Below are 24,896 nucleotides of genomic sequence, written 5' to 3'. Positions count from 1 at the left end.
GTGACTCAGCGGCTGGTGGCTGGCGTGGGCTGTGGAATTTTTAAGCATCCCCTCACATCCTGAGAGAACGGGCGACGGGAGGGAGTAAGCAGAGGCAAAAGAAGAAAAACAAGAAACTTGGGGGAAAAGAAAGAGAGAGGGGAAAAAAACCTGAAATTGAAAACAGACGCACGCGTCCACCCTCCCTGCCCCACCGCCCCCCTTCTCCCAGCTGGGCCAATCAGAAGCCGCCCTGCAGCCTTTCCCCCAAAGTGGCGGGGGAAGGCGGGGTGGGGCATGGAAGCCCACAGTGGTGTGAGCTCCTGAGGCTGCCAGCAGCCAGCAGTGACTGCCCGCCCTATCTGGGACCCAGGATCGCTCTGTGAGCAACTTGGAGCCAGAGAGGAGATCAACAACGAGGAGGAGAGAGCCGGCCCCTCAGCCCAGCTGCCCAGCAGCAGCCTGCGCTCGCCCTGCCCAACGCAGACAGCCAGACCCAGGGCGGCCCCTCTGGCGGCCCTGCTCCTCCCGAAGGATGCTTGGGGAGTGAGGCGAAGCTGGGCCGCTCCTCTTCCCTGCAGCAGTCCCCTTCCTCCATCCCTCCGTTCTCCTGAGCCTTCAGGAGCCTGCAACGGTCCTGCCTGGCCTTCTACCCAGCTGTTACCCACTGTGGGACCAGCAGTCTTTCTGATAACAGAAACTCCAAACTTGATAACAGGGAGAGGGCAGTAAGGAGGACTTCCTGGAGGGGGTGACTGTCCAGAGCCTGGAACTCTGCCCACACCAGAAGCCATCAGCAGCAAGGTAAGCACTGGAAAAAGTGGGAACGCCAGCCGCATTCCCTGTCCCTTTGCCCTAGCCTGCATCTCTTTGAGTAGGCAAAAAAAAAAAAAAAAAAAAAAAAAGGAAGACATTTTTAACAAAACCAGATGAGAGGAGGCTGGGAGACTGGGTGATGTCAGGGTTGGAGGAGCCAGTTTTCTCCTTTCCCCTGCTCTGGGGTGAGTGGCCTCCACCTCATCATCCCTGCTGCCCCTGCCTTCATCAAAAACCCTCAGGGGTTTCTGGGTGCTGAGTGGGGCCTCCAAAGCACAGCACAGTCAATGGGGAGTGGGGAGAGCTGGGAGGAGCGGGAGAGGGGAATTGGGAGAATGGTACACAGAAAGCAGGGGACTGGGGACCTCAGGACCATAGCCGCTGTTCCTCAGCCCAAGCCTTGTTTCTGAGAATCAGTCTGGCTTTAGGCCAGTCAGCCACCAGGCAACCTTTGGGGATTCAAATGGATTTGCAAATTTTCTAGATTCCTAAGATATCCTTCTAAACCCCCAGCAGCTAGAAAAGTTTGAGGGCTAGGAAAGTTCAAGGGCGATGGGGGGCCATGGCAACCCCCTAGCGGTCATGCTGCTGGGGCTGGGGGCTGGGGGCTGGGACCTGATTGTCAGATCAGGGGGGCTCCTCTGTGAAGAAGGGATCAGCCAGTGGGCCATTTCCTTTGGTCCCAGGCAGCTGCTCAGGCCTCCTCGTTGTCCTCCCTCCTTCTGGACTCTACTCCTTCTCCATACCATTCTAAAGCATAAATCCGATCACACCACTTCCCTGCCCAGGATCCGCCTATGGCTCCCCAGTGCCTGGAGAAACTCCCAGCTCCTAACAGAGGCTGCCACTGCTTGACACTTACTGCACGCCGCGACTGTGCTGAGTGCTTTATGAGACTGATCTCATGTAATGCTCACCAGCAACCCCAGAGGCAGCGACTGTTTTTACCTCCGTTTTATACATGGAGAATCTGAGGCTCAGGCAGCCACATAACTGTAACCACACAGCTAGTAACTGGCACAACCTGGAGAGGTTGGAATCTCCCTGTGCCCCATTACTCCAGACTTGGGCCTTTTGTTCCCGCCAGTCGGATCCCAGAATTCCCAGAAGGAATGCACACCATCCTGCTTGTGGGCATTTGCCCTCCCTCTTCCCCCTTCCTGGAATGCCCTTCCTCATCACTTTTCTTTCAGGGATATTCCGTACTCCACCTCTTCCAGGCAGCCTTCCCAGGTTCGTCCTGTCTTCCAAGTGCTAGCCATGCACTTTGTGCTGAATCCATGTTACTTGGCCCTCCCCTGTTGGTGATCTGTTTATGTTCTGTTTGTTCATCAGAGATTGTTCAGGCCCCAGCAGCAGACCTGAGGCTGCACTTTCTGCTGGGGAAAGGTTTAAGGTTTCCCCATCCTGTGCTCTGCCCCCAGTGCCCAGCCCTGAATAGGCAGTGGGACTGAGAAAGTGTCCTGGTGAAAGGAAGGAGGAGCTCACTGAAGACCTTCTGCTCCCAAGTGTGAGACTAGAACCCAGGCCTCCAGCCTTCTCACAGGTGCCCTTCTAGGACCAGGCAGCATTTCTCCATTGCAAGCAGGGAGGAGTATGTCTGCTTCCCTCTGTGACCTCCTGATTGCACAGAGGCCTCTAGTGACAAGTTCTGAAGTCACACAGTCCTCCCCTGTCTCTAAGCGGGAGACCCAGAAGCCATAGCCTTCAGGGACATACAGTCCCTGAACACCTACCTCATGCAGGCATAGAGCCTGGTACCTCACACACCTTGGAGTCCTCATGGCAAGTTTTTGAAATCAGTGTTACTACCTCGTTTTTGTAGATGAGGAAGCTGAGGTCTGGAGAGGCTAAGTGACTTTCCCAGGGCCATACAGTGAGTAGAGGTGGTGTTTAGGCTGAAGTGTGCCTGACTCTAAATGCTTACCTCGTGCTTTCCGGGAAGCTCCTAGTCAGAGGGAAGAATCTCCGTCCTCCTGCAGAGCCTGCTCCTGGCTTCAGCACTTTCTCCAGCAGAAAGTGCAGCCTCAGGTCTGACTGCTCCAAGGTCTGCCCAGGCCCTGGCTTAGTCCTGAGAGAGGAAGGAGACCATCTGGTCAGCACCCTCCTCCCAGACAGCAGTTATCAGCAGCCCCCCTCCTCTGTGGGAAGAAGAACTGGGACTTATAATTGCCCGCAGATGTGGGACAGGCAGCAGAAAGCATGGTGGATCCAGAGTCAGGAGACCCAGTGCTTGCTCTGGCTTGATACAAATCCACCATGTGGCTAACCTCAGACCCCCCACATCCCATCTCTGGGCGCCTTCCACAGCTGGAAGGCAGCGAGTGCTGTGGGTAAACAGCACCAGGCTTGGGCATCAGATGACTATGCACTGACCCCGAGCCAGTTTCTGGCTGACTGTGTGACCCTGGGACAGCACCTTGCCTCTCTGGGCCTCAATCTCCTTCTCTGTGAGCAGCAGGACTGTGTGTGGGCTCCGTGAGACAACAGCATTGGCAAGGTGCTTACCACAGTTCCTGCACTTCACAGCTGGACCTCTGGCCACTGACTGGGAGAGCCACTGCTCTGCCAGCCTCCTGCATTGGAACACTGGGTTATGAAATTAGTCTACAATCTACAAAAGGCTCTGCCCGTGGAAGGGACCTGGACATCACGTGTGTTCCAAAGATCCGTGTCCATCCTCCAGGCACGGGCCACAGTCTGACTCTGAGACCAGCCACCTCCTAGGCTAAAGGAGGGTGCTCTGGGCATTTGCTCAGAACAGGCTGCTGCTCAGTGCAGTGGGGAGGGAGAAAGGGATGAAAAGGTCTTCTGAAATGCCCACCCATTTCTTGCATATGATTCAGAACCCAGTGGGCAGTGGGTTCTTGGAATGGGAATCTTTTTTCAGTGCCCCCCTGTCTTCTGACCCACAGTGTTAGGAGGGAAGGGAAGGGGTGTTGGGCCCCTTCCCAGGGTCAGGGTTTGTAGCACCTCAGCTAGGAAGCAATGTGAGCAGGATTATATAACAGGAGCCAACCTGTTCTTAGTACTTTCTGTGTCTACCTCAATTGTGCTTTACATCGTTACCTCAGAGTTGCTGCTGTATTCCTCAGCTCTTGGAACATGCAGGGCATTCAGGATGTTCTTAATAAATACTGGATTAATTTAACCATCAAGGCTGGGCACGGTGGCTCACACTTGTAATCCTAGCACTTTGGGAGACCGAGGCGGGTGGATCACCTGAAGTCAGGAGTTTGAGACAAGCCTGGCCAATATGGTGAAACCCCATCTCTACTAAAAATACAAAAATTAGCTGGATGTGGTGCATGCACCTGTAATCCCAGCTACTTGGGAAGCTGAGGCACTAGAATCGCTTGAACCCAGAAGGCGGAGATTGCAGTGAGCCTGAGCGACAGGGCAAGACTCTGTCTCAAAAAAAAAAAAAATTAACCTTCACAGCAAAATTAAATCTATAAACTCTTCCCACTTTTTTTTTTTTTTTTTTTTTGAGATGGAATCTTACTCTGTTGCCCAGGCTGGAGTGCAATGGTGCGATCTTGGCTCACCGCAATCTCCGCCTCCCAGGCTGAAGTGATTCTCCTGCCTCAGCCTCCCAAGCAGTTGGGATTATAGGTGCCTGCCACCATGCCTGACTAATTATTATATTTTTAGTAGAGATAGGGTTTCACTATGTTGGCCAGGCTGGTCTCGAACTACCTGACCTCAGGTGATCCGCCCACCTCAGCCTCCCAAAGTGCTGGGATTACAGGCGTGATCCACCGCGCCCGGCTAAACTCTCCCCATTTTACAGGTGAGAAAGTGCATAGAGTCAGTTGCCTAAAGTCCCACAGCTCAGAAGTGGCAGAGCTGGGATTTGCACCTGGGTGTTTCTGACTCCAGATCCCCTTGATGAGAGGCTGGATGGGGCCTGGGATGCCCCTGGGCATCCAGTGTAAACCCTGAGAATGTGCCTCAGCTGTGGAGGCCCTCAGCATTCCAGAGGTAGTCATCAGACCTTAGAACCCTATGGGACTGTGAGCAAGTCGTTCCCTCCTGGGGCCTCAGTTTTCCCGTCAGTCAAACAAGGAGGTTGACCCAGATGATGGTAAAGCTTTCTTCCAGCCCTACAACAATTTCAGGATTCCAAGCCACGCCAGCCAGATTGGCAACTGCACAAGCCTTGCTGTGTACTCAGGGATCATGCATATTTAACTTCACAATGAAAGGGTTTTTTTCTTACGCTTTCTCTACACATTACAGAAAGAGGTCAGGATCGATGACCACTAATGGAAAACTTTAACCTGCAATAACAAGGAGGAACTTTCTGACGATTAGTGTGGCCCCTTAATGTACTCAGTTTTGTGAGGAGCTCAGAGGGCTCCCTCAGAGCCCACATGCCCATTTTCCTGGGATACTGAGCAGGGAGGGTCGGAGAGGTGGGCCCACTAGGGGCTGTGTGTGGATGCTGTAACCCTTAGGTCTCTTCCAGTGCTGAGTTTTCGAACCTCATATGCCCTAATTTCAAGAGGAAGCAAGACTTGGGCCCAGATAAGTGATGGGATCCAGAGGTGAGGGGAGGAATGGATGCAGGGACCTACCTCTGGTGGGAGTGGGTGTGAAATTCGCACACTTGTTGCTTCCAGTGTAGAAGCCCACCTCACATCCCTCCTGAGCCCTCAGGCATCCTCAGGATAAAGACTTCCTGAACCTCCAAGCCCTGGCCCCAGAGCCCGCCCTGCGCCCGACCCCCACATCTACCAGATGCTTCCTGGGGCAGCCCACCCCCAGCCTGGTGCAGGAGGCTGAAAATCAAGGTGTATTGCTTTAACTGAATTAAAATTCTCTCCTCTACTCAGTTCACATCAGGGCTGTTTGATGTCTCAGGTGCCCAGAACCTTTTATCTGCCAGAGGTACCAGCTTCTCCGCCCTGTGATGCAGAGGGCTGTCCCTTGGGAGGGTCAGGGGGTCTGAAAGTTCCTGAATGTCAGAGATGAAAAGGACTTTTGGGGGTCACCTGGTTCCACTGCTTTATTGTATGGATGGGAACTAAGGTCCAGAGAGGGGAGGGGTCGCACATAAGGTCCGTGCAGATCATTGGTGATGACGCTGAGCCTGGGACCTGGGCTTGCCTTTGCTCCACCACAGGTACTGGGTCTTTCCCATCTCTCTGAAGGCCTGGAGAGACCCAACTCCACCTCTGTGGTTCAGGGCTCAGCCTCCAGGTCTCTCTGGACACAGCATGGGCTGAAAAGGAGCAAAGCCATCCCAACAAGAGATGGGAATCTTCCTGGGTGGTTTGCTGGACCCCCGAGCCTTTGGCCACGCCACTTCTTCATTCTAATCATAGTTTCCTCTTATAATAAAGTGGGGAGAAGCCAAGGGAGAAGCTTAGTGACCCCCAGAGGTCCATCCAGCTCTGCCCTTAGCCCCTGAGAGTTCCTGCCATGCTTCTTGTGGCTGTTTTACCACATCCTCTTTGCTGCTGCTCTGTTACCTTCCCTTCTGAGAAGTGGAAACCCAAGGGCAGTGACACCACCAGCTTCTCCACTTCTGAGGCTGAGCCTTACTGGGTATAGGGTGGGGTGGGGTTTCCAGTTAGCCCAAGGGGGGCAAGGCTCAGCTTTCTAAACATGTCACAGAAGCCCTGGCCCCTCCTGACCCAGAGCATTGAAGGTGCAGGTGTGACCTGGTGGACTGTGGGTGGCTCCCATCTCACCTGTATTTGTGTCCTTATCAGTTTCCAACCCGGGGTCTATCTGCTGAATGGATAGTGAAATGGTCACTAGACAAATAAATGCATGTAGAGATGCATAAATGGATTGGTGGGTGGGTGGGTGGGTGGATGTGGATGGATGGATGGATAAATGGATGGAGACAGACAGATGGCCTCCCCTTTAGTCCAGGGCACAGAAATGACTTCATGAGCACTCATCCTCCTGAGGGCCCCATGCTTAGAAGGGCCTGTGTTTGGTTTAATGCTCTGCAGTCATCATCTTGAAATTGTTAATAATTTTTAACAAAGAGCCCTGCATTTCCATTTTGTGCTTGCCCCACAAATTATGTAGCTGGTCCTGCCAGGGAGTTCAGGCTGGGTTTGGGACAACTTCATCCCCAAAAGCAGCCTTGCTGCCTCCACTGTCCCCATCCTAATCCACAGCCTCCCACTAAATGACAGCCTGCTGGTGTCATCCTCCTGCATGGAGGCCCCCTCCCCACAGTGCCTGGAGTTACAGCATTGCCCTGCCCAGCCAGCAGCTACTACCTGCCATCACTATCAACGCCTTGAAAAGTTGGTGTGTCCAGAGCAAATCCTCACACAGCGCCACAGACCTTTCCTGAAGTCTCCCTGCCTCCTTCCCTGGCCATCACTTACCTGTTTGCTGAAGAGCCCCAGTTTCTAGCCCCACAGATCTCTCCCTGCCATTTCTCCCAGATGCCTTGCCATCTCTCACAGAGCCCTGGCAGTACCTTTCCCTGGCATCATCTGCCAAAAAACTCAAGAAACCCTGGAGGCCTAGCTCAAGGCCACCTCCCTCAGGAAGCCATACCCCGTCTCCCCACTGGAGTAATCATATACTCATATTAGCTACCATTTACTGGGCACCTATGATGTGCCAAGCGCTGTGCGTCATCATCTCTGGCTCCCCCACTAGCAACGGAAAAGGAGGTCTCCCATGCCATTTCCCAGGAAACTGAGACTCAGACAAGTTAAACTCAGAGACGTCACCCAGTTACGAGGTGGTAGAACTGGGACTTGGACCCAGGAGTAAGTGGCTTCCAGCTGGAACCACTGGTCCCAGCCTGGCAGGGCTCCCATGCCATTTCCCTGCCCTGGATGGCATCAGGCTCAGCCTGTTGACTTCAGAGTGTCATATGTCTGTTCTGCCCTCACCAGCTCATCCCCATCACCTCCCTGGAAGGAAAGAGTCACCACTGCCTGCCCATGCCAGTTCCCTAGCCTAGTGAATTCTGTGTTATTAGGAGGCAGCCGAAGGCCCAGGACTGAAGAGCTGACCCTGCAGAGCCATTTAATCTCTCATACTGTGTAAGCATTTGTTGAGCACCTACTGTAGGCCTAATCCCATATTAGGAACTTGGAGAGAGTCCAGACTGTTGTTAGGTAAGTATCCTGATTTGTGGAAAGTCATATTAAAGGACTAAGACAAAGGTTCAGGAAAGAAGTAATTGACAGACAGTGGAGTGAAGGTTATTAGATGGGTCTCGCCCTAGGTTGGGCACCAAATCCCTGAGTGTGCTAGGATGAGACACTCCTCACTGAGCCTCAGTACACTGAAGAGGACTGTTGCTACTGATAGTACCAATAATCATAGCAGCTGCCTCTTCCTGAGGAGGCTTTTTTGGGAGAGGCCTTCCTGCACCATCTCATTTATTACATGCATACCTTTGCTGAGAAGCCTAGCCTCGTGGAGTCTTGGCTGTGCGCGCAAAGCCGAGTGAGTGAGTGACTTCTCCCTCGAGTGAATGAATAATGATAATGTGGCCACCAACTTTGCAGAGGGCTGTGTGCCAGACACTGTTCTAAGCATTTTGCTTGTGTTAACTCCTTCAATAGCCCTGACAACCCAGTTATGAGCTGCAATCCACACATGAGAAAACTGAGGCACAGAGGAGAGGTTAAGTGAATGACCGAAGACAGGGGTGGGAGGATGGATGCTGAGACAGTGAGAGGGTCAGTGAAACATGGGGGTTCTCTGCCCTCCTGCTCTGCTGCCCAGGAGGGTTCTGAGGGGAATCTCAATGTTCGGTAATTGGCATGGATAAGTGAAGAGTTGACTCATTAGCTAGCTACCCCTCCCCTATTTGCAGGATCTGGGCCTGTGGGGGAAGGCTGTGTGCTGGTGGGTCAGTGTGAATGGCCCAAGGCCTGCCTGTCCCCTGCCCACTTGGCTCAGAGAACCCATTCTGTTTGCGGCCCCCACCCCAGCCCATGGCTGCTCCGGGCTGGCAGCAGCCCGGAGAACAGAAGGTTTGCTTGTCTGCGCCTGCCGCACCCCCCTCCTCAGTCTCAGCCTGGGACCCCTCTCAGGGGCTCCTTTGGCTGCCAGGGCCTGGCACTCTCTGTTGCCATGGCACCGGCCGGAGATGAGGCTCTGGGGGGTGGGGGCGGGGAGGGCAGCCGCAGGATGGTGGAGGCCTGGAACTCTGCGGCTACAGAGGCCCTGGCCTTCTGCAAACAGTGGAAGGGGATGCTGGGGCCCCCACAGGGGCAGGCCTGGACCCTGAGCACAGCAGGCCTGGGGCAGAGCCGGCCACACACCTGGGCTGATTGCCCGGATGCTCTGTCCCGCAGGAACACTGCCCCTGCCAGACCCTGGCTTTCCTAAGCAAAGACCCTTCTCCTAGCCTTGTGTGCTGACCCTCAACCTCTGCAGTGAAGTTGTGGAGTTCTATCCCTAGTCCTGAGTTCTATCTCTAGCTTGACTTTAAAATTATTGGTGACCCAGGGCAGGCCCCCCTGCATACTACTCCTCAGTCAGAGCAGAGGCGGGACCCAGATCCCCATCCCTGAGATCCTGGATTCCGTATTGACCCCATTAGAGGAGAACGTTTCTCTGTGGACAGATGGACAGAACTGTTTCTGATCAGGAGACAGGCAGTCTGGCATGACGGGCAATAATTCAGGTTTTAGCAGTTGTGGTGACACGCACCTATAGTCCCAGCTACTCAGGAGGCTGAGGCAGGAGGATCGCTTGAGCCCAGGAGTTTGAGGCTGTAGTGAGCTGTGAGCTATGATCTGTGATCACGCCACCATGCTACTGTACTCCAGCCTGGGCAACAGAGCAAGACCCTGTCTCTAAAAAAGAAGAATATAGGCTTTGGAGTCAGGCTGGCCTAAGTTTGCATTCCAGTTCCTTCGCATCTTACTTATCGTGTGATCTTGGGAATGTTACCAAAAGTCTCTGAGACTCAGTATCCTCCTCTATAAAATGGGAATAATGAGTGTACCCCCCTCACAGGGTGGTTGTGAGGATGAAGCAAAATCTCTAGATCATCTCATTTAGCAGAGTGCCTGGCTCTAAATTAGTAGGGGCTTTTCTTTGTTTCCAGATTGGGGGCGGGGATCAGAACAATAACTAGGAAGATGTCCTGTGTTTGGAGAGTGGGTGGTTGGTGGATAGAAGCAGGACCAATAAGCAGAGAATACAGTGAGATAAACTGTACTCGGTGTAATTAACAATTCTCAATAGTCTGGCCTCTGAAGATTCCAAGCTGGCTAAGAATGAAATGGGCCACAGGTGATGTGGTGAGATCCCTGTCATGGGAGGTGTGCAATTGCAGAGAAGGTGGGGGAGATGTGAATAGGGGGAATGTACTGAGATTGTAGGGCTCTGTGAAAAATGGTGTGACTGTTTCCCACTCAAACTGTCAGTTTCAGTTTTAGCCAGCTCAAAAGAGAGCATGAAAGAATGAAAGGAGAAGTCGGGACAAAGAAGGCAAAAGGATGAGGCTGACGATTTTATTTTTTATTTTATGTCTTGAGATGGAGTTTCACTCTTGTTGCCCAGGCTGGAGTGCAGTGGCGCAATCTCAGGTTCAAACAATTCTCCTGCCTCAGCCTCCCGAGTAGCTGGGATTACAGGCGCACACCACCATACCCAGCTAATTAACTTTTTTTTTTTTAATTTGAGCTTGTTCTGTGCCAGGTACCAGGCTGTCCTTTTTGCGGGGCTCCTCATCTTTGCCTCCTGCCACAGATGGGCTGTCACGTGGGCACTGGAGCTGTGTGCTCTAGAGCCTGTCTGCCCAGGATTAAACACTGGAGCCACCACTGGCAAGCTGTTGGGCAAACAATGTAACCACTCTGTGCCTCAGTTTCCACATCTGTAAAATGAGGAAGCAGTACCGATGTCATGGGATCGTTCTGAGGACTCGGTGAGATCACTCACATAAGGAGCTTAGCACAGATACTGGGTAATAAGTACAGGGAGCCCTTGAACAACGAGGGGGCTAGGGACAACTGCCAACCGCAAAGTCGAAAATTCATGTATAGCTTTTGACTCCCCAGAAACTTTACTGCTAATAGCCAGCCTACTGTGGGCCTTACTGATAACATAAAGTCAATTAACACATATTTTGTCTGTTATGTATATTATATGCTGTGTTCTTATAATAAAGTAAGTTAGAGAAAAGAAAGTCACAAGGAAGAGAAAATACATTCAGTATTCATTCAGTGGAAGTAGATCACTGAAAAAGTGTCCACCCTCGTCTGCACGTTAAGTAGGCTGAGGAGGAGGAGGAAGCAGAAGGGTCGGCCTTGCTGGCCGGGGTGGCAGAGGCAGAAGAGGTGGAGGAGGTGGAAGGGTGGGAAGGATGTGAATGCTTCACATGTGTGAAAGTGGACCTGCACAGTTCAAACCTGTGTCGTTCCTGGGTCAACTGTACGAAATCAGAGGTAGCTATTATTGTTGTTGTTATTTTTAAGGCTGCTAGAGGCCCAGATGGGGCCGGGGTGGGTGGGGGGACTCTGGGCCAGGAATCCACAGGGCCCTGGGGGTAGCCCTCAAGGCGCCGCAGGAGGCAGGAAGTGCTTGCTCTACTGCTGGTGGGCAGGGGTGTGCAGCAGGCCTCCCTCCCTCACTGACCTCCTTCTCAGGCTGCTTCCCAGCCTTCCTGGGGACGAAGGGCCCCTCCCTTGGGCCCCTCCCTTGGGCCCCAGCAGCCGTGAGGCACACACTGAGTGCTTTCCCACGCACCGTTCCAAGTAGCCAGCCGGCATCGCTGCCCCTACCCCCAAGCACACCCATTCTGACGGGTGAGGGGGTGTTTGCTGCAGGAGAGCGGGGCTCGGGCTGGGGGATCAGCCCGTTCTTTATCAGCCTGGCTCCATTCCAGACAGATGTTTCATCTTATTTTGGACTTCCAGAAAATAGGTCATTTCTTTCCATTGTGTTCCCTGGGGAGGCCTCATGGGGAGAGGAGCACGAGTGAGTGACGAGTGTGAGGGCCTGGCTTGGGCCCTGGGGAGCTGTGGGGGCAGCCGCCTTCCTCCCTCAGTTGTGAGGGAGCTGTCAGGGCCAGGGCCAGAAGGTTCTCAAAGGCTGGGCGGAGAAGCCAGTCTTTGCCTGAGGGGGATGGAGAGCAGAAGAGGGCTGGGAAGGTCACATAGGTGTTTCAGAAAGGTCCCTCTGGCTGGTGTGTGAGAACAGGTGGAGGGGACAGATTGGAGGTGAGGAGCTTAGCAGTGGGACAGCCAGAGGCAGCTGAGCCTGTGCTGGAGGGGTGGGTGCAAGGGGCTCAGCAGGCTTCCAGGGAACCAGCACTGTTCTTCCATCCAGTTTGGACTTCCAGAACAGCAGGGGCCCATGCCAGGCCCCATCTTAGTCGATTTCTGCTGCTTTGTTCAGGGGACTTTGTAGGTACCTGGAAACATCAAGAGGCCCCTGGGCCTGGAAGCAGCATGGCACAGAGAGTGGCTCCAAGACCGTGTGGTCTGCACCAGGCTGTTCTCTCTCTGTAGCCCTCAGAGTGATTCTGAGGCTGGTGGGGAGGTTCATGGTGCAGGGGTGGAGCACTGAGCCTTCTCCAACAACTGGAAGTGGAGCAAGCATAGGATTGAATAGGGGCGGTGGGAGCCTCGGCCACTTCCCCAGTTTCTCCCCTCCACCTGTAACTGTCTCCTCACCCTCTGATCCTGCTGTCTTCTCTGGCTCCCAGGATGGGGCTCCCTGATGACATGACCTGATCACACCCACATCTCAGCCTGCTTGGGGACAGCCACATGGGCCAGACTCACCGTCAGGCCCAGGCTATGCTGCTATCCCTTTCTTACTCTCTAGCTGCTGGCGGGAGGACTCCATCCCTGGCTCCAGATGCCTCTTGCCCCCACAGACTGCCAGGCCTGGAACTGGCAGCCTTCTCTGAGCTGAGTCATGACATGGGTCCCTCCCCAGCACCCCCACCCCAAGCCCAGCATTCCAATTCAGCACAGTTGCCTTCCCAGAGTGGAGCCCTGAGGGCCACAGCACATCAGCCCTGAAAGCGCTCCCAAGACAATCTTGCCCACCCTTTTGCACAGATAAGGAAACTGAGGCTCAGAGAGGGTCAGGACTGTGTAGCAGTCGCACTTAGCTGCAGTTTCACTTTCTCAAGTTTCAGTTACCCCAGATCAACTGTGGTCCAAAAACATTAAATGGAAAATTCCAGAAATAAACAACTTATAAGCTTTAAATTTTGTGCTGTTCCGAGTAGTGTGATGAAATCCTGCACTGTCCTATCTGTCCCGCCCAGGAGTGAATCATCCCTTTGTCCATATACACTCCCCTCCTGTTAGTCATCAACAGAGTCCACTCCTGACATCCAGCCATCAACACCATCATGGCTCAGTGGTCCAGGATCACTTGGAGCAGATGACCTGATCCTTCTGATAATGTCTGGAGGTCAGTAGTAGCCTAACGCTCCTTCACAATGTCTACGCCATCACCTCACTTCATCTCATCATGTAGGCACCGTGTCATTCCACATCTTCGCAAGAAGAAGAGTGATAGAGTACAGTAAGATATTTTAAGAGAGAGACCACAGTCACATGATTTTTATTAGAGTATATTGTTATCATTGTTCTATTTTATTATTAGTTATTGTTGTTCATCTCTTATTGTGCCTTATTTATTTATTTATTTATTTATTTATTTTTTTTTTTTGAGACAGAGTCTCGCTCTGCCCCCAGGCTGGAGTGCAGTGGCCGGATCTCAGCTCACTGCAAGCTCCGCCTCCCGGGTTCCTGCCATTCTCCTGCCTCAGCCTCCCGAGTAGCTGGGACTACAGGCGCCCGCCACCTCGCCCAGCTAATTTTTTTTTGTATTTTTAGTAGAGACGGGGTTTCACCGTGTTAGCCAGGATGGTTTCGATCTCCTGACCTCGTGATTCGCCCGCCTCGGCCTCCCAAAGTGCTGGGATTACAGGCTTGAGCCACCGCGCCCGGCCTATTGTGCCTTATTTATAAATAAAACTTTATAATAGGTATGTATTTGTAGGGGGAGGAACATAGTATGTATAGGGTTTGATTTTATCCAAAGTTTCAGGCATCTACTGGGACCTAGGAATGTATTCCCTGCAGATAGGGGGGACCACTATCCTATAAGTGGGTGTCACAACTGGGACTAGAGCCAGGTCTTCTTACTTCCCACCCCAGCCCCCCTCCAAAGTCTGTCCCAGGCCTGTAAAGTGCCCCGGTACAGAGAACAGAAGACTGGACTGGGTCAGGAGCCTGGAGTCTTCGGCTCACTTCTCCCAACAACTCAGCAAATTACCTCCACTGAGTCTCAGTCACCAATCCCTGCCTGACTGGGCCCGTGCAGAGAAAGTGACTTTGAAACAAAGGTCAATGTGTGGCAGGACAGAGGTGTGCTGTGGAAAGGGCAGGGGCAGCTGTAGCCTGAACCTTGGGGCCTTGAGCCACCAGCCTCACATCTTAGCAGGGGCTGGAGGCGGGGAGCTGTGCAGGCAGGTAAGCTTCAGCCCCACAGACCACCCGAGCCCATCTTGTCTAGGCCAAAACAATGGGCCCTCTTGCTTTCCTTCCCTAAGCCTCAGTTTCCCCACAAGCACAATGGAGCACAGGAAGGCAGTTAGATCAGATAGATGATCCCTGAGGGCTCTGGCGTGCTGACATTCCAAGACTCTGACCCCATAACCCCATGGCCAGGCCTCCTCCTCCCTCAGGCATTTGGTTTATTCAGAGCATCCCAGGCCTGAGACTGCCTGCCCCCAGCACCCCCGTCTCCCTGCAGCACGGCCCTTTCTCTCTCATCTCACTGCTCTTTCTACCCGGCCTGTTCCCGGCCTCCAGGCTGAGCATCCCACTGTCCCCTCAGTGCCCACAGACCCTCCCCATCCTAAACCTGCTCAGTCGCACCTCTCACTCCTGCTCTTTGACCTTATTCTCATCTCAGAAAACGGCATCCCCCCCCTCAACACGTGCGTGTGCGCGCGCTCACACACACACACACACACACACTCCTGCCTCCCAGTATTCCAAGCCGGATACAGAGGTGCATACCTTCCTCTCCAGCCCCTCAGTATTAAATCACCCAGTCCTGTTGATTCTCAGCTAAGTAACTCTCAAATCCATCTGTTTCTATCAGTCCCCACTGCCTTCTCCCCAGACCCAACTAAACAGGCATGTTGGTCACAGAAGCGGTGGAGCTGGTGGCAGAGAGCATGGAGTCACACCACTTCACTTTAATCTCTGCTCTACCCCTTCTGACTCTGCGTTCCTAGCCCAGTTATTAAATGCTCCCTGCCTCAGTTTCCCCACCTGTAAAATGGAAATGATCACTGTATCTACCTCATAGAGTTGATTGAGGATCAAGTGAACCAATACATGCCAAATGCTCAGAATGGCTCCTGGTGCAGTAACACGGGCTTTCTGGCTTGTCTGTTCATGCCTATGGCTGTGTGTTCAGGTGAATTTGGGGTTCTATGTGCACATGTTCTATGCATATTGTATGTGCTGCATACACATGTGAACTGTTGCACACGAGTGCATCTCCACGGGTGCTGGGCACAGTGGGAGCTGCACACATGTGTTTTGTGTGGGTGTACACATGTTTAGTGCCTGCATGAGGGCTTGGCACACACATGGCCTGTTGCATACGTATGTGTTTCAGAGGAGCGTGCGAGGAAGTGCGTAGGCAGGCATCTGTGCATCTGTACTGTGTGTATGTGCTCACCATGTGCAGGCTCCCCCCATCAACCCCGCAGCAATGCAGGGCCCCCTCCCTGGCCTGCCTGTGTCGTGGGAGCCTCAGGACCCTGAGGGAGGGAAGCTGTTGCTGGCGGATGTGGCCAAGATGGGCTGGATTTATTTAGATTAAGGCGGTGGGAAAGGAGTGGAGAATTGTATGTGCTGGGAGGAGGGAAGTCTGGGGCTCTGAGAATGACTCCCCAAGGAAGCTTGCTCTCCTGAACTTGGGGCACCCACTCCTCTCCCCTGGACTTGGGGTCCTTACTCTGCTCCTTTGGACTTGGGGCCCCCACTCTGCTCCCTTTTGACTTGGGGTTCCCAGTCTGATCCCCTGGACTTGGGGTCCTTATTCCACTCCCCTAGACTTGGGGCCCCCCACTCCTCTCTCCTGTACTTGGGGTTCCACTCTGTGCCCCTGGACTTAGGGTCCTCACTCTGCTCCCCTGGGCTTAGGGTCCTCACTCTGCTCCCCTAAGAGGGGGGGGGTCCTTCTGAGTCACGTGAGGAGCTGGCATGACCTCCACTTTGGGCCTCTGAGCCTACAACCTGGCCAGAATAGGAGTAATCAGGAGGGGTTCCTGGCACACAGCACTCTCTTCATGGGCAAAAGGGGGACACTTAGGGGTCCCCTCCCTCTCTCTGCTCTAGAGGCCTCCCTGGGCAGGAGAGTACAGCAGATGCGGGGAGTGCCTGCTCTCTGACTGTGACATCCAGGTTATCCTAGGTGGCCCTTCCCTGGAGTACAGTCCTCCTAAAGAGGGGACGTTGTCACAGGCAAACGCACTACCACCAAGTCAGCTGCCTGGGCCTCCCTGGGATTGGCTGGAACCAGAGCAGCCTCTGGGAAGCACAAAGAGGCCTAATGCATTGGGTGGACAATAGGGGGCGTCAGGGAGTCATCCAAGACGGCCTGGGAGGTCATGTCTGGGTGCCCTAAGCCCTACTCTGCCCTCCCTGGCCCTCCAGCCTCTTGTCCCTACCACTCTTTCCCTTCCATCTCCTGGGGTTCCACATTACCAGCGGAAAGTCCCCTGAAACACTGCTGTCTAACTCTTTTTATTTTTATTTATTTAGTTTTTTGAGACAGAGTCTCACCCTGTCACCAGGTTGGAGTGCAGTGGCATGATGTCAGCTCACTGCAACCTCCACCTCCCAGGTTCAAGTGATTCTCCTGCCTTGGCCTCCTGAGTAGCTGGGACTACAGGCACGCGCCAACATGCCCAGCTAATTTTTGTATTTTTAGTAGAGACGGGGTTTCACCAAGTTGGCTAGGATGGTCTCAATCTCTCGACCTCGTGATCCGCCCGCCTCAGCCTCCCAAAGTGCTGGGATTACAGGCATGAGCCACCGTGCCCAGGCTGTTGTCTAACTCTTAATTGTATAGATGGGGAAACTGAGGCCCAGAGAGGGAAACAACTTGTCAAAGCCCGCACAGCAAGTCTGTGGCTGAATAGTCATGGAAATTCCATCCGTGGAGCGAGAGGGCTGGTGGATTCTCATGTGACTCTAGCCTCAGGAACGTAACCCCCTCCTGCTTACTAGCCCCCACCTCCTCAAAACACCCCAGTAGGATTCATGGTGACTAGAATCTTCTCTTTGGCCAGTCAAAAAGGCAGAGCTTCACCATAGGGACAGTTCTTTGAAATGACACCTGCCAACCTCTCTGTATGGATGGGGAAGCAGAGTCCAGAGAGGCTGGAGACTCGCTCAGTCTCGTAGTGGGTCCCAGGGCGCTTAGGAGGGGAGCTGATTGCTCTATTCACAGTGAAGCCAGTCTGAGATCCCTGGCGTGCCTACATCCTCCCTACAGCATCCACACTGCCTGCCTGTCCCCTCCCCACAGCTTGAATCTGCCTTTTTGCTGTGCGACTGGGGCATGCTTCTGTCCTTCTCTGGGCCTCTGCTGCCCATTCAAAAAGCATCCCCCCAGCTCAGAGTCTCTAAGCTACCCCCAGCCCCAGGCCCAGCAGGAGGGATTCTGAAGGGGAGAGGATGGAGTACCACATGGGAGCAGGGTCGGGGGCTGCATGCCATGAAGGCCCAGCCCACATGGCCAGCCCAGACTTCCAGAGCCAGGCCAGCCCTGCTGCAGTGACCTCCCTTCTCCTGGCCAGCCGGCCAAATTCCTCCTTTAGAATAATAAACAGTGTGTCCAGCCAGGGAGACTGGGAGAGGAGGGGCAGGGAGGCTGAAGTGACCCCCTCCCCCAGCCTCGGCTGCTAATGATTTTCTTTGGCTGAGATCTCTAGCAGGAAGGGGGCAGCCAGAGGGGCACCGATAGAGGGGCAGATGGGCCTCTGTGGGGGCTGCTGGCTCCGCCTTGGCGCTGCTCCCTCCTGACCAAGGAGGCCTGGCATCCAGCTGGAGGGGCTGGGGCAGAGGGATGGTGGGGAGCAGAGGCTGCAGGGGGGGTCAGAAGGGCTGGGCTTTGAGTCAGGAGCAGATCAGAGAGGGAGAGGAAGAAACGAGGAGACCTTCAGGCAGGCAGTCCGAAAGGGAACGGGGAGGAGAAGAGCTGATTTGCTCAGACTGTTTCATGGGGTGTTGGGCAGAGCTAAGGTTGGGGGTCCATAGGCTGGGGGAGCCTTGCCTCTGTCCCACCCCTGACATGTGAATGCCGCCCTGGTAGGTGTGGCACTCACCATCATCCACTTCCAGAGCTGGGGACTTAGGCCACAGGGAGAGTGATGGTACAAGAGGTGGCGTGCTGGGGCCTGAACCCAGTCCGCAGCCCTAAACTGAAAACTAAAAGGGATGAGACGGGGAGGCGGGGGCAAGCTGGGCATGGCCTTCAGAGGCAGGATAGGCCGGGCAGCCCCACGGCCAGAGGAGGCTCCTTGTTGCCTCATCACGTCATCACCTCCCAAAGCTCATGCTCTGCAACCCCCAGTCCTCTGGCCTCCTTCCTGCCAATGCTACAGACTTGGGCATACCTGGCTCCTGGTGGTCTCTTGGGACCCGAGGTGTGTCTTCCAAGATAGAGGAGAGCAAGGGCTGCCCCCATTCAGTCTGTCTCTGTCTTTGTCTCTTAGTGCCTCTGTCTTAGTGTCTCTCTTAGTGCTTCTGTCTCTTAGTGCCTCTGGTGCTATCTCTCTGGGCACCTCTTCTCTGTCTCTGTGTCTTTGTCTCTTTCTGCTTCTATCATTCCAGGTCTTTCTCTCTCTGTCTCCCTCTCAGGCAGGCTCTGCTGTGGAATCTTGGGCAAATTTCTCCTCTTCTCAGAGCCTCAGTTTCTCCATCTGCACCCTGAGGGTGGAGGTGGGGAGCCTGGCTTCACTGGTCTCCAAGGACCTGTGAGGCCTGGCTGCTCCAGGGGACCTCTCCTGGGCCCAGCCCCTAGCCGCTCTCACCTGGGCCTCCCTGTATGCTCTGGGCTGAGTAAAGGGGTCCAGGCCCACCTCCCACATTCCACAGCCCCGGCTCCCCCGCTTCCCTTCCCACAGCCCACAGCCTCCTCCGTTTCCTGTTGTGCTTGTGGAGCTGCGGGAGTTCTCTGGGTTCTGGCCTCCCCCCTCCTCCTCCCAGGCCTTTCATCACACTTTCCCAAATATTTTTCCTGGCAGATAAGAGCCTGGTATTGGAACTGTCACCCGGAGGACAGGCTGTCAGAGCTGGCAGGCCTCTGGACACCATCCAGCCCAACTTCCCCTCCCTCACTGTACAGACGGGGAAACTAAGGCCCGCAGAGAGGCTGGGGACGCAGCTGGGGCCACATGAGAGTCACAACCAGAGCCAAAGCAAGGGCCAGGCCCCCCAAGGCTGAGTCTGGGGTGGAGAGGAGAGGGCCTGTGGTCTTGAGTGCCCTTTCAGACTTGGAACGTGGTGGCTTTTGACTTCAGCCCCTCGGACATGAAGCCTGGGTGGCCCAAGCTGGGGCTCATTCTGCAGGAGCCAGGTGGTAAGATAGCTGCTGGCGCTGCCTCCATCTGCCCTGGGCCAGGTGTTAAATTCCTCTTTAACTCTGCAGGACACCATGCGGCTTCCGGGTGCGATGCCAGCTCTGGCCCTCAAAGGTAGGTAGATGGGAGATAAGGTAGGGGAGCTGGGAGGGCTGCGGAGTGGAACCCTGGAGCTGGCAGGAGTGATGCTTGCTGGTGGCAGGGCGTGAAGCACCAGGCACACTGCCCTGCTCTTCGGCTTTAGTTTCCGGGATTTCCAGTGGGCTCTGTAGAGGCCTCCAGCTGCCAGTCCTTCAGTTCAGAAAGCGTCAGTGGGCCCCTACTTGTCCAGAACCATCAATTCACATCCTTTGATTGGTCCTCCAGACCCCATCCCACCTTCTGGCACACACCCCTGGCCTCCTGTCCTCGGTCTGGTAGATCCGCGGCACCCGGCTTGGACCCCTCATTGGCTGGGAGCTTCCAAGTCCCTGCTGGGCTTCTCAGCACACTCCACCCCTCAGTCCTGTCCGTTAACATGTCTTTGGCTCTGCGGGGGCTGAGCGGCTGACCCAGAAATTAATGACCAGCCAGTAGCCTGCCCGGCAGCTGGCTGTCAGGTGGACTGGCTGCCTGACTGCCCACCTCCCCTCCTGATCTTTATCACCAGGGGGCATGGAGGGTGTGGCCTGCAAAATCCTTGTTCAGGGGATGTCATGGAGGGAAACTAATCACTTGACACACGCATACCCCCAACCCCAGGCCCCTCCAGCCCAAAGGGGCCTCAGCATCTTTCCTGCCCCCACTCTAAGCTATCTGAGCCCCTCCTCCCATCCCTCTCCCACCCAGAGCCACCTCTGGGCCTTGGGCAGAACCTGGGCAGTCAGGGGAGGGGGCGGGGAGCTATAGGGAAGAGGCTCAGAAAGTGACCTGGAAAGCAATGCAGGAACTGGAGGCCAGGGAATTGCTTCCCGAGGATTTCCTGGCCCCTTCTGGTGCCTACTGCCTACACACGGCACTGCTGAAGGATTCAGAGGCTGGGGTCTAAAGGGACTGACATAGGCAGTCTGGAGGAATCCCTAGAGCCCTGGAGCTGGGCGAGTGATCCTCAGAGCCATGACTGGAGAGTCCCAGTCTGTCGGATAAAGGAGCTGTGCTCCTCAAGGACTTGAGGGCTGTGCATATGTGGCCTCCTCACAGGTTCAGCCCTGCGAGAGGTGCTGAGGCCCCTGTGCCCTGATGTCTGATACCTCCTCTCCCAAAGGCCAGCTGCTGTTGCTGCCCCTGCTGTTACTGCTGGAACCGCAGGTCTCTCAAGGCCTGGTCATCACACCCCCGGGACCAGAGCTTATCCTCAATGTCTCCAGCACCTTTGTTCTGACCTGCTTGGGTTCAGCTCCCGTGGTGTGGGAACGGATGTCCCAGAAGCCCCCACAGGAAATGGCCAAGGCCCAGGACAGCACCTTCTCCAGTGTGCTGACACTGACCAACCTCACTGGGCTAGACACAGGAGAATACTTTTGCACCTACAATGACTCCCGTGGACTGGAGCCCGATGAGCAGAAACGGCTCTACGTCTTTGTACCAGGTAAGGGTCTCCAGCCTGTGTGCCCACTCCTTACCCCTTTTTCAACTGGAGGCATCGGGGGAAGTCCAGAGAGTGCTTTAGTTTGTTGTGAAATGCAGCCATCCTAGAAAAGCAGACAATCATGGAACCAGCCTGGCTCAGTCCGGCAGTGTATTCGCCCCCACTCCTTGGTCTGGATGATCTGCCTGATCCCTGCCAGTCACCCCATTCCTGCCTCCCAAGAACTCTATATTCTCAGCTGCTTCCAATCTGCTCCCTCTTGACCCTACATCCCGTCTTCCCCATTCTCCAAGCTCCAGATATCAGCTGCATTTCAACTTGTGACTTGCCTTCTTTCTTACCCTGGTGCTGTCAATATCAAACATTAGAGCTGGAAGGGACCATCTCTAACATTTGATTTATGCTCCTCTGGGAGCGTCCCTATTCTATAATGGGGCGACAGAGGGCCAGAGACAGCAAATGACTTGCCACACAGCAATTCAGGGGATGGCCAGAAACCCGGTTTCCCTGACTCATTCATGGCTCCACTCCTGGCAGATCCCACCGTGGGCTTCCTCCCTAATGACGCTGAGGAACTATTCATCTTTCTCACGGAAGTAACTGAGATCACCATTCCATGCCGAGTAACAGACCCACAGCTGGTGGTGACACTGCACGAGAAGAAAGGGGACATTGCACTGCCTGTCCCCTACGATCACCAGCGTGGCTTTTCTGGTATCTTTGAGGACAGAAGCTACATCTGCAAAACCACCATTGGGGACAGGGAGGTGGATTCCGATGCCTACTATGTCTACAGACTCCAGGGTGAGCCCCCTTTCTGGCCTGATGCTCAGCCGAGGCAAGTATAACCCTCCACAGAGCAATAGCCCTTTACAGTTTACAAAGTGTGCGACTCCACTTCCCCGTGGATTCTCACCACAGCCTTGGAAGGGAGATAGTGTTTTTCCCATGTTGCAGATGAGGAAACTCAGGTGCAGAGAGAGGATGGAGTTTATCCTCTGTCGCAGAATTCGATAGTGGCAGAGCTGGCCTGTATAACATGGTTGGTGAGGGCACGAGCTTCTGAGCCAGCTGGGTCAAAATCCCAGCTTTGCTATTTCCCGTCTGAGTAAGTTTACACAAAGCCCGTAATCTCTCTGAGCCTGCTTCCCCTCTTGTAACGTGGGTATAATAATGACTGCCTACCTCATAGGATCATTGTGAAGATTAAATAAAATAAAAGATGGAGAGTACCTGGCACATGGTATGTGCTCAATACATTTCTCCTATACATAGATCTCCAGAGTGTACTTTGATTTCCAGTCTGTTATCCCTTCTAGAACGTCAGCTCCATAAGAACAGAGATTTTGTCCATTTTGTTCACTACTGTTGCCCCAGTGTCCAGAATAGTACTTGGCATGTAGTAGGTATTCAGTAAATATTTGTTGAATGAATGAATCTTCTACATCAGTCATCCTTTCCCTCTCTAGCCCCTACCCTATCCCCAAGCTGAAGTGCTAGTGGCTGGTGGTGACTTCCCCAGCCCTAAGCCAATCTCTTTCCACCAGTGTCATCCATCAATGTCTCCGTGAATGCAGTGCAGACTGTGGTCCGCCAGGGTGAGAACATTACCCTCATGTGCATTGTGATCGGGAATGAGGTGGTCAACTTCGAGTGGACGTACCCCCGCAAAGAAGTAATGTGGGGCCAGGCAGGGGTTGGAGGAGGGGCCAGGCAGGGGTGAGTATCTGAACTGCAAACTGATTTCCCCCGGCCCTTCCTGATTTGGGGGGCCTGCCCAACCTGTCGCTGCAGAGTGGGCGGCTGGTGGAGCCGGTGACCGACTTCCTCTTGGATATGCCTTACCACATCCGCTCCATCCTGCACATCCCCAGTGCCGAGTTAGAAGACTCGGGGACCTACACCTGCAATGTGACAGAGAGTGTGAACGACCATCAGGATGAAAAGGCCATCAACATCACTGTGGTTGGTGCGTGCCTTGGGCTCAGCCCAAACCCCAGTCTGAGCTGGACCCACCGCCTATCACAGCCCCGGGGTATAGTTAGCCACACTCCAGTGCAGCCCTAGCTAGCCTCTGTGCCAACCAAAACCCCAATACCAAGACAAACCCAAACCAAAATGCAGTGTCAACCCCAAATCCAACCCTATCTCAACCTAGACTTTCTGACTAGCCAGAGCCCCAGCCCCAACCTGACTTCCAAGCCCAACTGCCATCCCAGGTCCAGGAAACCCCATCCCCAAATTCAACCTTACCACTAGTTCAACTTTATCACTAGTCCCAGAATCAGCCACATTACTGACCCAGAACAGAGAACTGTTAGTACAACTCTGGTCTCTACCTGGGAGCCAGCCCTGACATCCACATCAGCTCCAAATTCGGCCCCTTCTCCAGGCCCCGTCCCCAGCCCAATTTCAACTTCAGCTTGGGAAACTCCATGGCCAGCAGGGTCCGCAGGCCTGAAGCCCTGCCTCACAGGCTGGCCTCCTTTGAGATTCAGTTGGTGCGCTGGCCCCAGGGCCCCACCCCTGACGGTCACCCCTTGCAGAGAGCGGCTACGTGCGGCTCCTGGGAGAGGTGGGAGCACTACAATTTGCTGAGCTGCACCGGAGCCGGACACTGCAGGTAGTGTTCGAGGCCTACCCACCACCCACCGTCCTGTGGTTCAAAGACAACCGCACCTTAGGCGACTCCAGCGCTGGCGAGATCGCCCTGTCCACGCGCAACGTGTCAGAGACCCGGTGAGCAGCTCACTCTCCCACCCCATTCTTGAAGTTATTTTTCTTTGCAGCTGCCAGGCAGCCCTTGGCTTTCAGCCACAAACCTAGGCCCAACTTTCTGAGAGCATATTAGGTGCCAGGTGCTAGGGATGCTGCAGCGACCATAGCTGACAGTTCATCCCTCCTAGAGCTCCTAGTCTAGTGGAGGAAACAGACGCTGGTCAGATGATCACCCAGATGTTTAGTTGCGCTTGTGATGGGTGGGGCCAGCAGTAGCAGCCAAGAAGTAAACGGGCAGATGACTGGGGAAGAGGGTGCCAGGCAGACCACTCATGGCCTGTGGTATCCTTGAGGCTAGAGATTTCCTGGCTGATAGAGACTGTGATAGGTTAGGATGGAGCAGTGTCCACCTTTCTGAAGGGGAGAGAAATAGGACTTTCCCTTCAATGCTCCCCACCCTCACCCACAGTCCATCTCAACCCTCCCTCTTGGCTTAGGGGAACTGCCTATGGGTGAGGATTTATGAGACCGGGTTTGAGTCCCAGCTCTGCTACCAACGCCTAGATGACCTTGGCAAGCCCTTCCGCTCCCTGGTCCTTGTTCCTGTTTATACCAGGAGGGTGGGGAGAACTGAAAGAGGCCTTCCGACTCTGACAGCTGCCTTTCCTGCTCCCCAGGTATGTGTCAGAGCTGACACTCGTTCGGGTGAAGGTGGCAGAGGCTGGCCACTACACCATGCGGGCCTTCCATGAGGACGCTGAGGTCCAGCTCTCCTTCCAGCTACAGATCAATGGTGATGAGCACGCCCCTCCCCATGTCCCTTCTGCTTCCCCTCCCTGCTCCCATTCCCTCTCCCTTCCTGTACTGTCCACCCACCCTTAGGAGGGTGGGAGAGGGACCCTGGAACTCAGGAGATGAATTCTAGGCCACTGACCCACTGCCGTGTGAACCTGGCCTCTGGGCCTCAGTTTCCCCAGCTGTATAAGGAAGCCATTGGGCTAGATTGGTGTTTCCAAAACTTCAGGCGCTTAGGTACTAAGGCCATGATGTTTCCTTCTTACATTCCACTTATACTGTACTATTAACTCAGTAGGTATTTATTGAGCAACTACTATATGCCTGTCTGTTCAAGGTTCTTGAACTTCCCTCCCTGCCTTTGTGCAGCTTGCATCTGAGTAGGGGAAGACAAACACTAACAGTAGGGAGGCAAACTCCAGCAAATTGCATAGG

General features: G+C 54.3%; 1 protein-coding gene across 1 annotated transcript in view; it reads left to right on the top strand.

Annotated features, from left to right (window-relative positions):
• The first annotated feature begins 254 nt into the window (after positions 1-254).
• Positions 255-24,896, top strand: part of PDGFRB (platelet derived growth factor receptor beta) — a 43,014-nt gene continuing 18,372 nt past the window's right edge. Inside the window, exons 1-8 of the mRNA XM_033180563.1 lie at positions 255-783; positions 19,450-19,495; positions 20,625-20,948; positions 21,486-21,752; positions 22,496-22,623; positions 22,743-22,917; positions 23,495-23,687; positions 24,344-24,459. Of these exons, the coding sequence (XP_033036454.1) occupies positions 19,456-19,495; positions 20,625-20,948; positions 21,486-21,752; positions 22,496-22,623; positions 22,743-22,917; positions 23,495-23,687; positions 24,344-24,459 (1,243 nt within the window). The 5' untranslated portion in view covers positions 255-783; positions 19,450-19,455. The remainder of the gene's footprint in view (positions 784-19,449; positions 19,496-20,624; positions 20,949-21,485; positions 21,753-22,495; positions 22,624-22,742; positions 22,918-23,494; positions 23,688-24,343; positions 24,460-24,896) is intronic.

The sequence above is a fragment of the Trachypithecus francoisi genome, unplaced genomic scaffold, assembly GCF_009764315.1.
Source record: "Trachypithecus francoisi isolate TF-2019V2 unplaced genomic scaffold, Tfra_2.0 Lachesis_group2, whole genome shotgun sequence".
NCBI lineage: Eukaryota > Metazoa > Chordata > Mammalia > Primates > Cercopithecidae > Trachypithecus > Trachypithecus francoisi.
This window is presented reverse-complemented; position numbering and strand designations above follow the sequence as displayed.